The sequence below is a fragment of the Pygocentrus nattereri genome, chromosome 13 (genome assembly GCF_015220715.1).
Source record: "Pygocentrus nattereri isolate fPygNat1 chromosome 13, fPygNat1.pri, whole genome shotgun sequence".
NCBI lineage: Eukaryota > Metazoa > Chordata > Actinopteri > Characiformes > Serrasalmidae > Pygocentrus > Pygocentrus nattereri.
Genome location: NC_051223.1, coordinates 22,730,884 through 22,747,351, shown reverse-complemented (window position 1 = coordinate 22,747,351; position 16,468 = coordinate 22,730,884). Strand labels below are relative to the sequence as shown.

The window sequence follows — 16,468 nt, the reverse complement described above, 5'->3', positions numbered from 1 at the left end:
TAATGAATTAGAATCTCTAAAATTATTATCATCTATGCATTGATCAAATGACATAAGAAAAAATATCTCATACTCAGTCTTTAGTATCTTTTCTTATGATTTACTTGTCTCTTCCGTATCGACCTGATTTCCTGTTTTTCTCTACTTGGATTTTTGCCTGACCCTTTTGTACCTTTCTTTATTCGAGCTTCACTGTGTTTCACTACTCTTGCCTGGAATTCGACTTTGATTTGTGGATTTCCCTTTCTGGATTTTTTTTTATCCGCAAGCGTCTGGTACTCTGTCATCGCGTCACACCAGCAAAGTTATAGAAACGTTTAAGTCATTGTTTTCATGTGCCGGTTTAAATGAGAATGGTTCAAAATATTTTACATCTACACTGCTCAAAAAAATAAAGGGAACACTCAAATAACACATCCTAGATCTGAATGAATGAAATATTCTCATTGAATACTTCGTTCTGTACAAAGTTGAATGTGCTGACAACAAAATCACACAAAAATCATCAATGGAAATCAAATTTATTAACCAATGGAGGCCTGGATTTGGAGTCACATACAAAATTAAAGTGGAAAAACACACTACAGGCTGATCCAACTTTGATGTAATGTCCTTAAAACAAGTCAAAATGAGGCTCAGTATTGTGTGTGGCCTCCATGTGCCTGTATGACCTCCCTACAATGCCTGGGCATGCTCCTGATGAGGTGGCGAATGGTCTCCTTAGGGATCTCCTCCCAGACCTGGACTAATGCATACGCCAACTCCTGGACAGTCTGTGGTGCAACGTGGTGTTGGTGGATGGAGCGAGACATGATGTCCCAGATGTGCTCAATCGGATTCAGGTCTGGGGAACGGGCGGGCCAGTCCATAGCTTCAATGCCCTCATCTTGCAGGAACTGCTGACACTCCAGCCACATGAGGTCTAGCATTGTCCTGCATTAGGAGGATCCCAGGGCCAACCGCACCAGCATATGGTCTCACAAGGGGTCTGAGGATCTCATCTCAGTACCTAATGGCAGTCAGGCTACCTCTGGCGAGCACATGGAGGGCTGTGCGGCCCTCCAAAGAAATGCCATCCCACATCATTACTGACCCACTGCCAAACTGGTCATGCTGAAGGATGTTGCAGGCAGCAGATCGCTCTCCACCTTGTCTCCAGACTCTGTTACGTCTGTCACATGTGTTCAGTGTGAACCTGCTTTCATCTGTGAAGAGCACAGGACGCCAGTGGCGAATTTGCCAATCCTGGTGTTCTCTGGCAAATCATAGGTACTGAGAAGTGGTCTGTGGTCCCCACCTGCAGAACCACTCCTTTATTGAATGTGTCTTGCTAATTGTCAATAATTTCTACCTGTTGTCTATTCCATTTGCACAACAGCATGTGAAATTGATTGTCAATCAGTGTTGCTTCCTAAGTGGACAGTTTGATTTCACAGAAGTTTGATTGACTTGGAGTTATATTGTGTTGTTTAAGTGTTCCCTTTATTTTTTTGAGCAGTGTATATCAGTGTCAGGGTACATATCTGTATAAACTGAAGTGCTCAAACATTATTATTATTATCCCAACATGCCTAAGAAGCATGCAGCATATTGTCATACTGACCAAATAACCCTAGATCATCAGACTAGGACATCAGTAATCAACCACAAGCAATTAAAAAGCTTGATAATTGAATCTTAAACCTATTGTAATTGTCTTGCAGAGAACGTCATTGTATCAGTTAAGTAATCTGTAAGTCATTTCTGAGTCACATAAGTGCTGAGTCTTGACTGAGACTGAGATGTTCCACACTAAGGTCTTCTCCATACACTGTGGCCAATTAGATCATTTACCATGACTTACTAAGTAGAAGCTGAAAATATACTTCAGTGGAAGTTCTGCAGTAGTGCTACTTAAATAAGCTACTTCTTAGGAACTTCTAAATGACCCATAGATTTGTCACACAAACATATTGCTTTGGTTTGGTAATGCACATGTGTAATTTTCGCATTTAACATAGGTTAATTCATTACTCAGCTGACTTAAAACCATATCATGTGTAGTGTCATTGTCCAAATAAAAACAAGTGTCTCCAAAATGGTAACTTTACAGGAGAGGGCAAAAATGCTCCTTACTAGGCTAATTGGCTGATTGTATTCCAAGCAGCATTTCTATTGGTCCTAACATAAAGCTGCTGAGATAAAATTATGCAGAAAACTAAAGTCACAAAAATAGAAATACTTTTTTTTATTATTTATTTTGACAGCAGCAATATGCAAAAATGCTTCTAAATATTGGATCACCTTTAAAAAAAAGAAATGAAGTTATCCACTTATGTGGACACCATGCATAAAAGAGTTAAGTATTGCTGAAAAATAGCTACTGCTCATTGTTTGCTAATTAAAAGCCTGAATAATCTTTGCTACTGAGATTATTGATGCTTTACATATAGGCTATATTGCAATAATAGGTGTCAAAAATGTTAGCCATAAAAGAAAATGTAAAAGCTTAGCCAGTTTTAGAGCTTTTGGACTTCACCAATGTGTCACCAGTTTTATATTTGCTTAAATCTTTCCACCTGTAAAATGACTTTTTCCTGTCCACAAAAGACAGCATTCCTCCATTTCTATTGGTCCATTCATTTTTACACAGTAAAAAGTACAGCTGCTGAGTTCAACTGATGTATAAAAATAAAAATCTAAGAAATGAAGACACATTGTTTTTTGGAGAATGACAATTCAAATGACACAGCACTGTTAAATTTAGCTAATAAAAAACTTATTTAAATGAATAATTTATTACCGAGCTTTTGAGAAATCACTTATTCCCTGCATTGGTTGGAAACACTGCACATGCTTAAACTTATATATCTAATGCATAGTCTGAGAATTTCATAACAGTAATAATAATTGACTACCTCTATCTACTGCCCAGGATTATAGTAAAAATAGTGTGACCTATATGTTATATAAGCAGAGCACCAAAGTTCAGCAGGATACAAAAAATATTTTTCAAAGCATTAAATTGATTAAACACAGCCTTTCCAAACAGACTATCAAGCATTCTTGTAAGGAACCAAGCCCTAGTTAGCCATTACATATATCTAGGAAGCAGCACATTCTGCTGTGGCTTCTCCGTTTTCAGGAAATATGAGGGTTTAAATGCGGCCTAAACCAAGTTTTTCTTTAAAGCTGTAAATGTGGGTTGAGGTCACAGTTATATGAATATCTTTGGTAATGGGATAGGAGAAAAATGAGGTCAGATATCAGCTCGGATAGAAAAAGACGTACGTTGCCCATGTTCATGTTCCAGTAAGCTGACTCTCCACCACCACAGAACCAGAGGTGAAGCAGAAGTCAAACAAAACAACCACCAGAAGCATCTGCCAGTTAATCTGTACTGGTGACAAAGCATCTTGTCATGTGTCTAGTTCTTTTTGTGTTACTTCTAACACCTCTACCACACTCTCTCTCTCTCACCCTCATTTTCTTCTAGGGTATCTTTACATCACACACTACCTTGTGAGATTTCTTCGAAACTCATTCCGCCCACATGTGCGCTCTAACCTCTCCTCTGTGCAAAAATGCACTGGTTAAGACAAAGCCATGTGCGTATGTGCTTGTGTGCATATATTTGCACTTCATTTCTTGGTAGAGCCACTGTGTGTTGTTTTGGTGGTGCTGTAGGTGTGTGTGGTGAGTGGTTTGATGTTTATGTGTGAGGAACGTTACTGAAATGTTCAGGTGTCACCTTTATTCCTTTTTAACCAAGCAGACAGGAAGCCCCTCATCTCTCTGGTTTCCTGTCCGCTCGAGCCGAGAATACTCTGTGTTCGCCAGCTCTCTCTCTCTCTCTCTTTATTTTTTCTCAGCCTCTATCGCTCTGCTTTCTTCACTGCAGCTTTGTTAATGCAGCTTGTTCTGAATCTTGTTCTTTGATGTCTCTGACATTTGCCATCAATGACTCAAGTCTTCTCTCATCCTCATTGCTTATCTTTTTAAGTCAGTTAAAGGGCCTGTATCATGGAAAAACATTTCTACCCCCCCCACCTTTTTTTTGTTGAATGAAAGAGTTTTAAGTATCACATAGACAGTCTCAGGCCATACAAGCTGCAAAAACAGCCCATTTTGAATTTACTGTTTTTGTGGTGTTACAAATTTTTTTTTGCACTTTGATGTATACATTTATTCAGTCTAGAGCAGTTTAGCCTTGCCCATTCATGCTGATGTTTTCAAGAGTGTTTCAGCCTGGACTGCTTTATGGATGAGGCACAAGGCAGCCAATCAGAGCGGAGGATATTTACATTTACACAGTCTTAAAGGCACAGTAACAAAAACAGCTAGTTTTTAGACTAAAGGTTAAAGACAGGTTGGAAAATAAAAACTAAAGATATTTTTTCACCAGCTATTGGGACCATCTACATCATTTTCACTACAGATAAAGTGTCCCCTCAATGTAGCTGGCCATCACAGTGACACCACATAAAAACGCAGTGAAGGAGACAAATTTTGTTCAAAAGAGACTGATGGCAGCAAAACTAGTGAAAAATGAAAGGAGAGTTTGGGAAACAAACTTTTTCAGATTTTTAACTTTTTTTTCAATTTTACACATCCCCTTTTGGTATCAGCTCAGCTCGCTTGAAACCTCGATGGAGGTGATACCAAAAATAGCAGGTCTACCAGTTACCAATGGAAAACCAAAGCACCAGTAGAATCAATTCAAGTGAATCTGGTACCATGCATTGAAAAAGCTGCAAGAAAAAATATCATAATTGACCCTCTGGGCCATTCATGCCATGCCAGGTATGGTACACCTCTGATAACTTATATAACCTATTCACAGAGTGCAAGAAACAGGATCCAGGCTTAATAGTGGGAACTGATATAAAGGCAGTACGTGCAAGAGGTTGTAAAGCTTTGCTGCTGTTGTGCATGCTAAAGCACTTACTCAGCCATGTAAATTCATGAAGCACATAAGACTTTGCTGGTGCTTCTGAAAGCCTATGGGTTCATGACACAGGCTTTTCATTGTAAAATATTTGCACCGTTTCATTTAAACAGATATGCTTTCCTCACCATGTGAGAATCATGAGTTCACCACAGAGACATTGTGTGCTGAAATGCATTTATTATCTGGAGCTATTTGCTCCATAAAGAGGTGCTGATAAGGGTTCTTTGAGTGATGCCATAGAAGAACCATTATAGTTCTCTGAAGAATCATATTTGTAAATGAAATGTGTGAGTGTAAAGAACCATTTAAAGGTACATTGTGTGGAGATTCTTCAAAAAGAAACTTTAAAAAGGTTCTCAGCACTTACACATCTCATTTACAAAAGTGGGCCCCCTAAAGAACTGCTCAACGGATGGTTGTTTAGGAAGCCAAAAAGGTTCTTTTATGGCATCCTGCACACAAACCTTCGGGCACCAATATTTTTGTTCCTTGCAACGGCAGTGCACATTTATCTATCTTAGCTGATTTACACTGCAGTTAAAAGACTGAATAAACATCTGAATAATTTGATCTGTGCTCATATCATTGCGTTATCCTCTAACATAATTTCATTAATGCATGCTTTTAGGTCAACCATATATCAAATGTGAATCATTATCAAGCGGTCATGTTGTCTCTGCAGAGAACGTCTTGTTGTCAGGACATTGTTCAAAACAAAGAGAAAAGAAAGCAAGGAGAAAAGAAGAAAAAAAGTGAGCGGTAAGGAGGGGGGAAATGAGTTCTTACAGTAAAGGAACGTGAGTTTGAGCATGAGCTCCCGCTCTGCACCTCCCCTTCCTGCCTGTGTCCTCTCTCTCTCTCTCTCAGACACACACACACACACACTTAAGCTCTCATACACATGCACTACCCCCTCTTTTATTCTTTCTCTCTTTCTCCCTCTCTTTCATTCGGTCTCCCTTTCTCACACGCACACACGCACACACAATGCGCGAGCAGTAAAGAGTCAACTCAATTAAAGAGCCTCTTTCCTGGAAACCAGGCTCTGATGGCACAGGAGGTATGTAGCGAATGGGAACCATGTGTGTTAGCTGGGGTAGGGTTAGTGTTTGTGTGTGTGTGTGTGTGTGTGTGTGTGTGTGTGTGTGTGTGTGTGTGTGTGTGTGTGTGCGTGTGTGTGTGTGAGTGTGTTGGGGACTGGGGGAGAGACAGAGTCAAAGGGCAGAAATAAGGAAGGGAAAGATAGGAGGTTGATGAAGTAGGCACCCGGTGAGAAAGAACAGAAGAATGAGGAGGGGAGAGATGGAGTGTCCTCGGTGCTAGAGGGTGAGGAAAGTGAGCACAGTCTCAGCTTTCTACTATGCATGATTACCTTGAAATTCAGCGGAATTCAAGACTTAGCCATTTTCCTTCTTCCCCATAACCCCTTTCTCTCATTTCTCACCCACAATCAGATGCACTCACATAATGCCACAAGCCTTAAATGTTTGACCACAGAGTCCCCATTGTAAATCTCTCCCACAAGCCATCTTTCATCCCAGGCTGCGCATTGTGACCTCCCACAGCACTAAAACCCCTGCAGAAAACATAGCCCCAACCAACCGCTCTCTTATTAGGATAACCTCTCCCTGCCTCCGGAGAGCATAGGCCCAACCAACACCTCTTTCACTGGCCTTACCTTTCCATGCCTCTAGAGAACATAGGCCCAACCTCTTTCACTGTGATGAACTCCCGTGGCCCCTAAGGTTCTCAACTTTCACCCACTTTATCTCAATACTGCGTTGTTAATGAGCCGATTAGTTGGATTGGGTTTGTATGAAGTAGGGAAACACTAAAAATGCAGGGGCCTCCATGACAAGGGTTGAGAAACACACTCCTCTAGAGAACATAGGTGTAACAACACCCCTCTCACTGGCATAACCTTTTCCTGCCTCTAGAGAACATAGGCCCAACCAGCATCTCATCCCCTAGGATAAACTTCCCCTACCTCTAGAGAATGTAGGTCCAACCAACACCTCTTTCATGGGGAAAACCTTTCCCTGCTTCTAGAAAATATACATCCAATCAGCACCTCTCTCACTAGCATAATCTCTGCCTTCCTCTCCCTCTAGTCTTTGTCCTGTTAAACTGGTGCCGTGCATGTTGAAGTACTTTCCTTGCACTTCAGGAAGTGATGTGGATTAGTTTATTAGTTTTTATCAAGTGTGTTGAGAGCACTCTAAAATGTGCAGGGCAGGATAAGGATTGAGAACCACTTCATTTGGGAGCATAGACCTAACCTAATGCTTTTCAGTTTAGGTCCTGGAGATTCATCACCCTTCGTAGTTTCATGTTTTCTCTGGCCCTAACACATATGTTTCAGGTCATGAAAAGTTTGATAATTACCTGGTAAGCTGAATCAGGTGTGCTGGAGCAGGGAATAATTGAAAGGGCGGTAGGTACACAAGAAAAACACTGGCCTAACCAACAGCTCTCTCATTAGGATGAAGTGTCTCTATTTCTAGAGTAAATAGCCCCAAACAAAAGCTTTCTCACTGGGATTCCCTGCCTCTAGAGATCAGAAGCCCAACCAATAACTAGGATACCCCACTGGACCCTGAGAATAAATTAAAATTTCAGTGATGTAATGCATACGCCATGTGAGTTATCTGCATGTACTGTGTGAGGCATCATGTGAACATGTAATTTCATCGAAGCATACACACCCTGTCCTGCCAGTGCCGTTGGGTTCATTGTTTTGATAGCAGTTTCCTGATGCTGATGTCATGGAAATGATGGTGAAGCTGAAAGACTACACATTAAGGTGGTGGAGACAGAGAAAGTGATCAATTTAACTGCTTTGAAAGTTTGTTCATTTTGTTCATTTTAACAGGAACAAAGGCTGATGATAAATGAATATTATTCTGATTAGTATCTAAAGGGACTTGTGAGGTACAGTATGTTAGGTATACAATGGATTCCTTCTTTTAGGTGACACTGTTGACAGAAGTATGCATAAATATGAATATGCAACACAAGTAAAGCATTCACATACATACACATTCCACATTCCTCTCACACTCTCTCTTATGCACACACATACAACCACTCATAACACAGTCTTCCCTGGGCCTCTGCAGTGGTACAGGATGTATAAAAAACAGCCTCACATTCCTTTCCTGTTAGGTCAACCACAATATGGGACTGACACACGAGAGGACTGGACTCCTTCCCAGCACACACAAACCCTCTGGAGTCCTGTTACTCCTAGTCACTCAGTGAGGCCTCTACACACACACACACACATTCACATACACTCATACAAACACACAGCAGAAGTGAGAACACTGCTTCTTCAGTAAACCCGAACTTGCAAGGCCCAACTTATCCAAATAGTGGCAGCATAAACTGTTCTCAGACCAGCTGTGCATTGTTAGCTCTGCACAGATATAAAGCAGAAGTTTTCATTTCACTATGTATGCTTTTCTGTACCATATTGGGAATTCTGCAGTCTTTTGTTTACATGAGCTTTACTGTATTGAAACATTTGTTATTGAAGATTCCCTGAGGATTCTAAACTCTTTTGCCAATATATAAGCACTGAACCAATTATGAGAGGTTTTTGCAAGCAATGCTTGTATAAACACAGGAAGCAGAGCTCTAAAACATGTTTATTCAGGTTACTTTTGGTTGATCCATCTAGAACTCTGAGCTTAAAGACTCCTGTTCAATTTTACAACAAAACCAAGTGATTAAGTCATATCTGAGCTCAAATATGTAAGTTTATAACTGCAGAATGCACTGTACCTTCAAAGCACAATGCACTGTAAAAATAGTTTGTCAATTCAACCAAAATATTACTTCATGTGGTAACAAGGAAATCAGTTTTATTCAACTAATAAAGTGTTTTTATTCAACTTATATATTTACTTTGAATTAACCATTCTGTCAAAGTTTTTTTTAGTTGAATAAAACTAACTCAGTTGCTTATTACCATAGATAGATTTTTTGTTAAACCATTTTCCACAGTGTGGATGCGCATAATAGATTTGTTTAGAATGAAAGTGAATGCATGTTTATCATGCACATTTCCTCATGCACAGAAGCTAACAGTAACATCAATAAAACTATCATATATGCTGGCAAGTGAACAGAATTAGACCTGTACAGGAGCTTATAACCTGATGGTCTGATAAACATGATAAGCAATATCTGGATCAAGAGTAGCACTCTTTTGCATTGCTGAGTTTGCATTATAAGGGCTTCGATTTTTGTATTTCTGCAAATATGTTCTCAATGTAAGTAAAGATAAAAAGTTAAGTAAAGGTAAAAAGGTAAGTAAAGGTAAAAAGATTTTATTCGTAATTAATGTCTGTTGATCTGTTCATCAAGAAATTTCCACACAATGTAAAGGGCAGCTAGTATTTTCAACTTCAAAAAAATGTAAATACAAAGTTTAATTCCAACAGCAATGATAAGCAAAATCCAAGTTCATACAATTCAAACTCGGCAGACTGCAGGTCCTTACTGTTCACAGCAAGCCCATCAGAATGGAATACAGCGAAAAGGTTGAGAGCTGATTTACAGGAAAGCCCTGATTACACCTTGATAGCTGTTGATAGCTGGGAAATGTAAACTTCCTGCAATCCTGCTATCTTTTCTTCTCTGGCTGCAGCGGGTGTTTTGTGTCATATGTGGAGGAAATCATTTTCTGTGGGCTTTGCGTGTGTGAGTGTGTCATATTTTGTGTACACAAAAGCAATACTGTATTAGGGGGAGGGAGGGGGGTTGGTTGTGTCGGGAACTCCACGGCCCTGGGGCTTTGTGTTTGGCGGGCGTTGTCTCTGACTGTTTAAGCCATGGACTCACTGACAGCAGCTTTTGTTTCTGGACCTTGGAGGAGATGGATGGAGGGGAGGAGGGGCCTAAATGAGCGCAAAGGAAAGGTGCAGATTTCCCAAATGGCATGAAAAGAAAACACCAGCAGATAGTGGAGTTGGGAGAAGCAATCATAGTATGTATGTGTGTGTGTGTGTGTGTGTGTGTGTTTGTGTGTGTGTGTGTGTGTGTGTGTGTGTGTGTGTGTGTGTGTGTGTGTGTGTGTGTGTGTGTGTGTGTGTACCTCTTTTGCAAATATTTCCTGTAATATAAACCAGCCACAGAGTCTACCTCTCTTTTCCTTGTGTACTTCTGCCTGGCTCCTCCACATCATCTCACACAAAGCACACCACAGCTACTGTTTGAATGTCTCGTACTAATGAGTATGGAATTTACCCATAATGCTCAGACACAACTAAAAGTGAAAAAAGGACAGAAGAATTCACCATTTCTCATTTTTCATTTCAAGCATGCAAGTAAAGCAGCCTTTGTTTTCTTTATTAGTCAACATGCATCATTTAAATAGCAAGCTGCAATTACAAGATTAGATTTGGCTCTGCTTCTTTTATTTGAATACACAACAATGCAATGATCTAATATACATTACTGTTCAGAAGTTGGGATTTCCTTTAATATAAAATCTGTTTTGTGGCAGTGCATGTACAAAATGAATCTTGTTATAATGCTACATCTTTACAATGCAGATTTTTAGGTTTCTACTAATAATAAATAGCTGGCTGTAAAAAAATAAAATAAGAAATGGTAGATGTGTTTAGAATGATGAACAGAGCTGTAGATGATTCTGTAATAACTGAAAATGCCATGTAAAACTGAGAATAAAGTTATAATAAAATTAAGTTCAAGAATGTTTGGTATTTGAAAAATGGTGGTCAAACCTTGAGGCAGATAAAATATCAGGAAATTATTATAATTAGATATTTAATATATTACTTATCATTCAATCACAAATCACTGCTGTCAGAAGAAAAACCTTGTATGTCATTTTTGTTGTTTTTGAGTTTTTGACATAATTTGAAATGGACCAAAAGAAACGGACCAAAACAACTTGGAAAAAAATCTGGTTCCATTGATTTACAATAAAAGTAAAGTTGTTGTTTTTTTGCTTTTTCTGTAAAGTTTCCATTTTGGAGATACAAGGTTTTCTTCTGAAAACAAATATGTTCTCACAGCTTATAATATTTCAACCTACATTGTATTAGTTACTGCAGAATACAGCAATCATTGTTGTTGCAGAATGCAGTTACAGCAATCATTAATTCAACAAGCAATTTTAAACAGTTGGGCACCCCTGATCAAATTACATGTTTTACTGAAGTTAACACATCCTCTACAGAACACACTTCTGCACTTCTGCACAATTTAATGCACAATTGTTGTTTATTTGCTGAATTTAACATAAAAAAACATAAAATGCAGTGACACACAGTGTAAAGCACAGCTGATGTTTACAAATTATGTAAAAAACCGGATATTGTCCTGACAGTGCCGTTAGAGAGTAATCAAGTTAGAAAAAAGTTTGATCCGTGTAGAAGATGTGTTTCCTTATTTTCACTTGGAAAATTAACAAAACGTGTACTTTGACCAGGGCATACTCAAACTTTTGCACACAACTGTATGTATACCCACATACAAGCCTACGATCACAATGAAACACATTCTCTGGCGTGACAAATCTCACTTTGGTGTCTGTCAGTCTGACAGATGAACTTAGGCAGAACACTACCTGCCTGAATGCATAGTGCTAACTGTAGTTTAGTGGAAGAGGAATCTGAAGTTGTTTGTTTTTCACGGTTTGAGCTGTGCCCCTTAGTTCTAGTGAAGGGAAAGTTTAATGCTACTTAATGGATACAGTGGCATTCTAGAGAATTGTGCGCTTCCAACTGTTTTTCTTTCCTGTTTTAACTTGACAATGCCCTTGTGCAAAGTGATGTCCATAAACGGCCTGTTGAGGCTGGTGTAGAAGAACTTCACTGGTCTGCACAGAGCTCTGACCCCTCAAACAACTTTGGGAAGAACTGGAACGCTGACTGTAAACCAGGCCTTCTCACCCAGTGTCAATGCTCAATCCCACTGATGGTCTTTTTAGCTCAGTGGAAGTGAATCCTTCTAGCTACATAGCAAAATGTGGTGGAAAGATTTCTCAGAAGAGTAGAGGGTATTACAGTAGCAAAGGGATTAATATATAAAGTCTGGATTAATTCTCATAGTTCTGAAATGAGATGTTCAACAGGCACATATGGATGTGTTGTCCACATACATCCACCAAGTGCATAATGACAGATTCCATACAAAAATACTACTTTCTGGTATTTATCAAATACTAGTGTTTTAAATATTTCATACAAAATATTCCATTTTACAATTATTTTTAATCACAGTCAATACTGAGACCTAGACAGACTCAAGACCAAGACTTTGTAGTCAAGACTGAGACCATATATGGTGAGGCAGAGTCAAGACCAGATTAAGATTTTTTCAGAATATAAAAATAAAAAGTAGAATTAATTTGTAGTTCATTGTACTTTGTAATTATCATCCGTATACATTATACATATTAATAAATAATATTATATTTTATAGTATATTTTGTAAAATATTACATTAAATAATGTCTTGCATAAAAATAATTTATATTATATTATAATCCTAATATAAATTTGCTCGGTAACTTTTGGAAGCGAATGATGGTGAGATTATGTCTCTTCTTCTCTAAGACTTATTCAGAATCACCACCTAAACCAAAAAACATTTATTATTACATGAAAACATACTAATAACATACTGATCTGCCATCAAATGCAATGAACCAATGAACATCAACAAATAATAAAAAAAAAAAACCCAATTAAACATGTAGAGATAAGACTTCCAGTTACCTCAGAGGCACTGCGCTTAGCTCGAGAACAATTTCCAAGTCCATCTTATCTCAAGACTGAGGCTGGACTCGAGAACTACAATACATTAATATATACTATAAACTTGAATATGATGGTGGAATTATGAAAACACTGTAATAACATTCCGATCTGCAATTTTTTCCACGGATTCTTCTGCTATCATCTTTTATTATTATGGTTATTGAGCGTTGGTAGGTGGACTCTCTTCATTCAAATCTTGTCTTCAGTGGTCTGAGCCAGTATTCAGTATTATGAAATGTCACGGAACTTGAATATTTCAGCTTTAATGTCACTGCACGTGATGTGCAGAGGAACAGACAGACATACAGGTGGCAGCTCTTGCAGTAAGAGCAATATATTTTTAGCAATATATTTTTAGGAAAGACCAAGCCTGGTTTGATGCAAATAAGCATTATATTATAGTGCCATGCAAATAAACTGTGGAGTGTGTATATGTATATGTAAATTGAAACACCTGCTGCCTTACATAATATTAAAATGTGAATGGAAAGTTGTTCACAGTAAATCTCAGACAAGGACAGGATTTTCTCCACTGTAATAAGCAAATATGTGACCAAATCTTCTCACTATTACTGTGTTTTTAAAGTCTTAGATAAAGAGTAATGCCTTCATTTTGAGTGGCTAAACAGCACAATGAATTACTCTATAGAACAATGATCTATGATAGTAACAATACTGTAATAATTGCTATCTGTTTCACTTTTTGTGAAGAAATGTGCTTTCCCAAAATCAAAAGAATAGCATTATCTAAGTTGCTTTGCTAGAAGCGCTCAGAGAGATTATGACCGAGGTCTTACCACTTCATGCATCCAGCCTGACTTGGGAATCCATCCAAGACTATTTATTTCATTTTCACTTCGCCATTAAGTGGTGCTTCATTGGCTACTACTCTTGCAGTGTGTTAATTACAATAATAAGAAGACAGAGATCTGATAACAGCTTTTACTTACAGTGCAAAATAATCAATCAGGGAGTCAGTAATCAATGAGGCATCATTAAGAGCTTGGAGTCTGGTGCTCAGAGCAAGAGGAAAAAAGTCTGCCGACTTTAAATACAGCAGCAAACTCAGTTTATGTAGTATAGCATTTCATAGATGGTCAAAACTCAAAGAAATTATACATATTTAATGTGAACTGCTGGATCCCACCTTGATGTTACATGGCTATGCAGCTGTTTTACATGAGATTGGTGTGATGTTGTGGGATATAGTTATAAAGGAAGTTATTAGAGCTCTGAGGTGAAAGGAGGTGCAGAGTTTAGCTTTGAGCTGAAGAGAATGCACAAGGTGACATCCTGTGAGAACACACACAAAACATGAAGGAGTGAAAAAAGAGAGCCTCAGTTCTTTGTTTATGAGAGAGAGAGAGTAGCTGTGGTATTTCCATCAGCGCGTATGTGTGTCTGTGTATAGCAAGAGGAAAATCTGTTTTCTACACAGAATGCTCAAGCAAAAGAAATAAAAACAGGACAAGTATCAAACTGTGCATGGATGCATGTGATAACGAAACTGAAGAATGGATTTTCTCAAGAAGTTAAAGCACACAGCAAGATCTGTTTTGTAAAAATAGTACTCTTTAATATAAATTATTGAAATATTTTATAAATATAAATATGTGCAATGTTCCTTGCTGCATTTTTTATTGTAATGCCTTTGTTTTTTCTGATTTTCAAGCTTGCACTGTGGGTCATTAGATTAGACCTTAAGATGCCACATCTTTATAAAAGACAGAGTACAAAACATGTTGTCCTCTTGTGGTGACACATGTAAACATTGTCTCTTGGACAAAATACAAAAAAAGCAAAGAACTACAAGTGGAACCATAAGCCCTTCCATTGACTCACAATACATTCATTTAATTGTAGAAAGCATGTCCTGCTGAAAGAAACACTACGTCATTGTTATTGAACGAGGGTTACGAGGCATGACTGATTACTCCTTAGCACATACAGTCTGAATGAACGCCCCTGCTTTTAGAGGAACACAATCCTCCATGTCAAACTCCAGGACCAGTAAATAAGGCTCTTGCATACTGTGCTTGGCTTTGCTTCACAGTACATGAAACGGTCAGCTCTTGGAAGTTTGTATTGTATTGTAATTTCTTCACTAGCATGTTGTTTTATATTCGTCTGCCATTTCCCAGCAAAACTGAAACTGTTTACCTTGGTTCCTGTTGAGAACAAAGTTACAACAGTCAGCCGAGTTTTCCTTCAGAGAGAGGTGTAAGACCAGAGGTTGAAACTGCCTGTAGAAACAGGCCTCTCCTGTCTGCTTTGATCCTTCCGTCTCAATGCGTTTTTGAAACGTCAGTCTTGTGTTGTGACCCCGCATAGTGGCCAGTGTTGACACAGCGGTGCCAGTAGTGAGTATCTGCCCCGTCCGCTTCCCTGCACCTACTCATGAGGCAGTTATGCTTGGCAAGCCCCAGTGGAAATGTATATGTCACTGCAAACACCCAGCTCTAGGCACTCCCTTGAACACAGGCGAACGCAGAGTCAAAATGTCAACAGGGGATGAGAAAGTGTGAGAGAGCTTTTCCTATGGCAAAAGGCTAGAACTTAGCCACAGCAGCACATTTAACCCTTGCACTAACTTCATCTCACTTGTGTGAATCTTCAGCAGGGTCTGTTTGCAGAACAGACCCGAGAACAAAAAGCTGGGGGCTAAAAATGATGACCGAGCGATCTGGTGTCACTCGTGTCCACGGCTGCTCTGCTATCAGTTCAACAGTTTGTACATACTTTGTGCTGTCCATCACATACAGCAACCGACTGCCCAAAGTTCACACTACAGAGGTCAAAGGCACGGTAGACCATGGCTGGCCTGCAATACTGATAGATGCCAAGAGCTTTTTGGAGCAAACCATTCACACCCATTAAACTCTGGTGCTTGTGCCACTGCTCCACTCTCCCATCTTTTTATGGGCTTTTGCTGGTCAATTCTGCCACTGCCCATACAGTTCTGCACATCTAAAGACACATCTGGTTCAGCATCTCTGCTCCAGAACCATATGGTGGCTGTTTAGATGGGAGCATCATACTCCTCAAGGAACTCTTGAAGCGTCTGAGGCAGCTGGTCCCGCTTAGCGGACATGTCTATGTGGCCGTTAAGCGTCTTACGGCAGAGGTGCTGTAGACTCGACATACTGGAGGCCAGCGGTCGGAGCAGCTCCAGTGGAATCTTCTCTCCTCCGGAGTAGATGAAGTACGTACTCCCATCTACCCCGCTGCTGCCATCGACACTGTCCACTCCAGCCTGCTCCACAGATGTGGTGGCTCCTGCTCCTCTGGCTGAGGGCATGTAATGATGTATAAGTTTCAGGACGCAATCGAAACGCGGCACAGCCTGCAAGCTCCGGGGGTCCGTCTGCAGGAAGAAGGAGCATGCATCGCACTGGATGCGCAAGTTCTTGGTGCCAGTGGCTGTCTTCACGCTCAGGGTGAAGAAGTGATGGTGGTCAGAGCTGTCCCGCACCAGGAAGGTGCCAGGGGGCTCAGCGCTCAGCAGGGCGCTGGCCTCCTTGCCGCTCACGGTGCTCCAATAGAAGCCACTCTCCTGCAGCTTGCGCACAGCCGCCAGCACCATCTGATACTGTGCCCTGGAGCTGAAGGTTTTGTAGCGGTGGGGGGGCAGGCGCACTCCGCCTTGGAAGGGGCTGCTGCTCATGGCGCCGTCAAACCTGCTGTGCGTTACCATGGCGCTCTGCCTGCGCCCTGTCCCGCCCAGCCGCCGCTGGGGCTCGGG

At 40.0% G+C, this 16,468-nt stretch overlaps 1 protein-coding gene across 1 annotated transcript; it reads right to left on the bottom strand.

The window, feature by feature from the left end:
• Positions 1–13,654: 13,654 nt before the first annotated feature.
• socs3b (suppressor of cytokine signaling 3b) lies at positions 13,655–16,454 on the bottom strand. The gene has a single exon (XM_017696090.2). It carries the CDS (start codon positions 16,418–16,420, stop codon positions 15,746–15,748), a length of 675 nt encoding a protein of 224 aa, XP_017551579.1. The 5' UTR covers positions 16,421–16,454; the 3' UTR covers positions 13,655–15,745.
• Between the last annotated feature and the right edge of the window lie 14 nt (positions 16,455–16,468).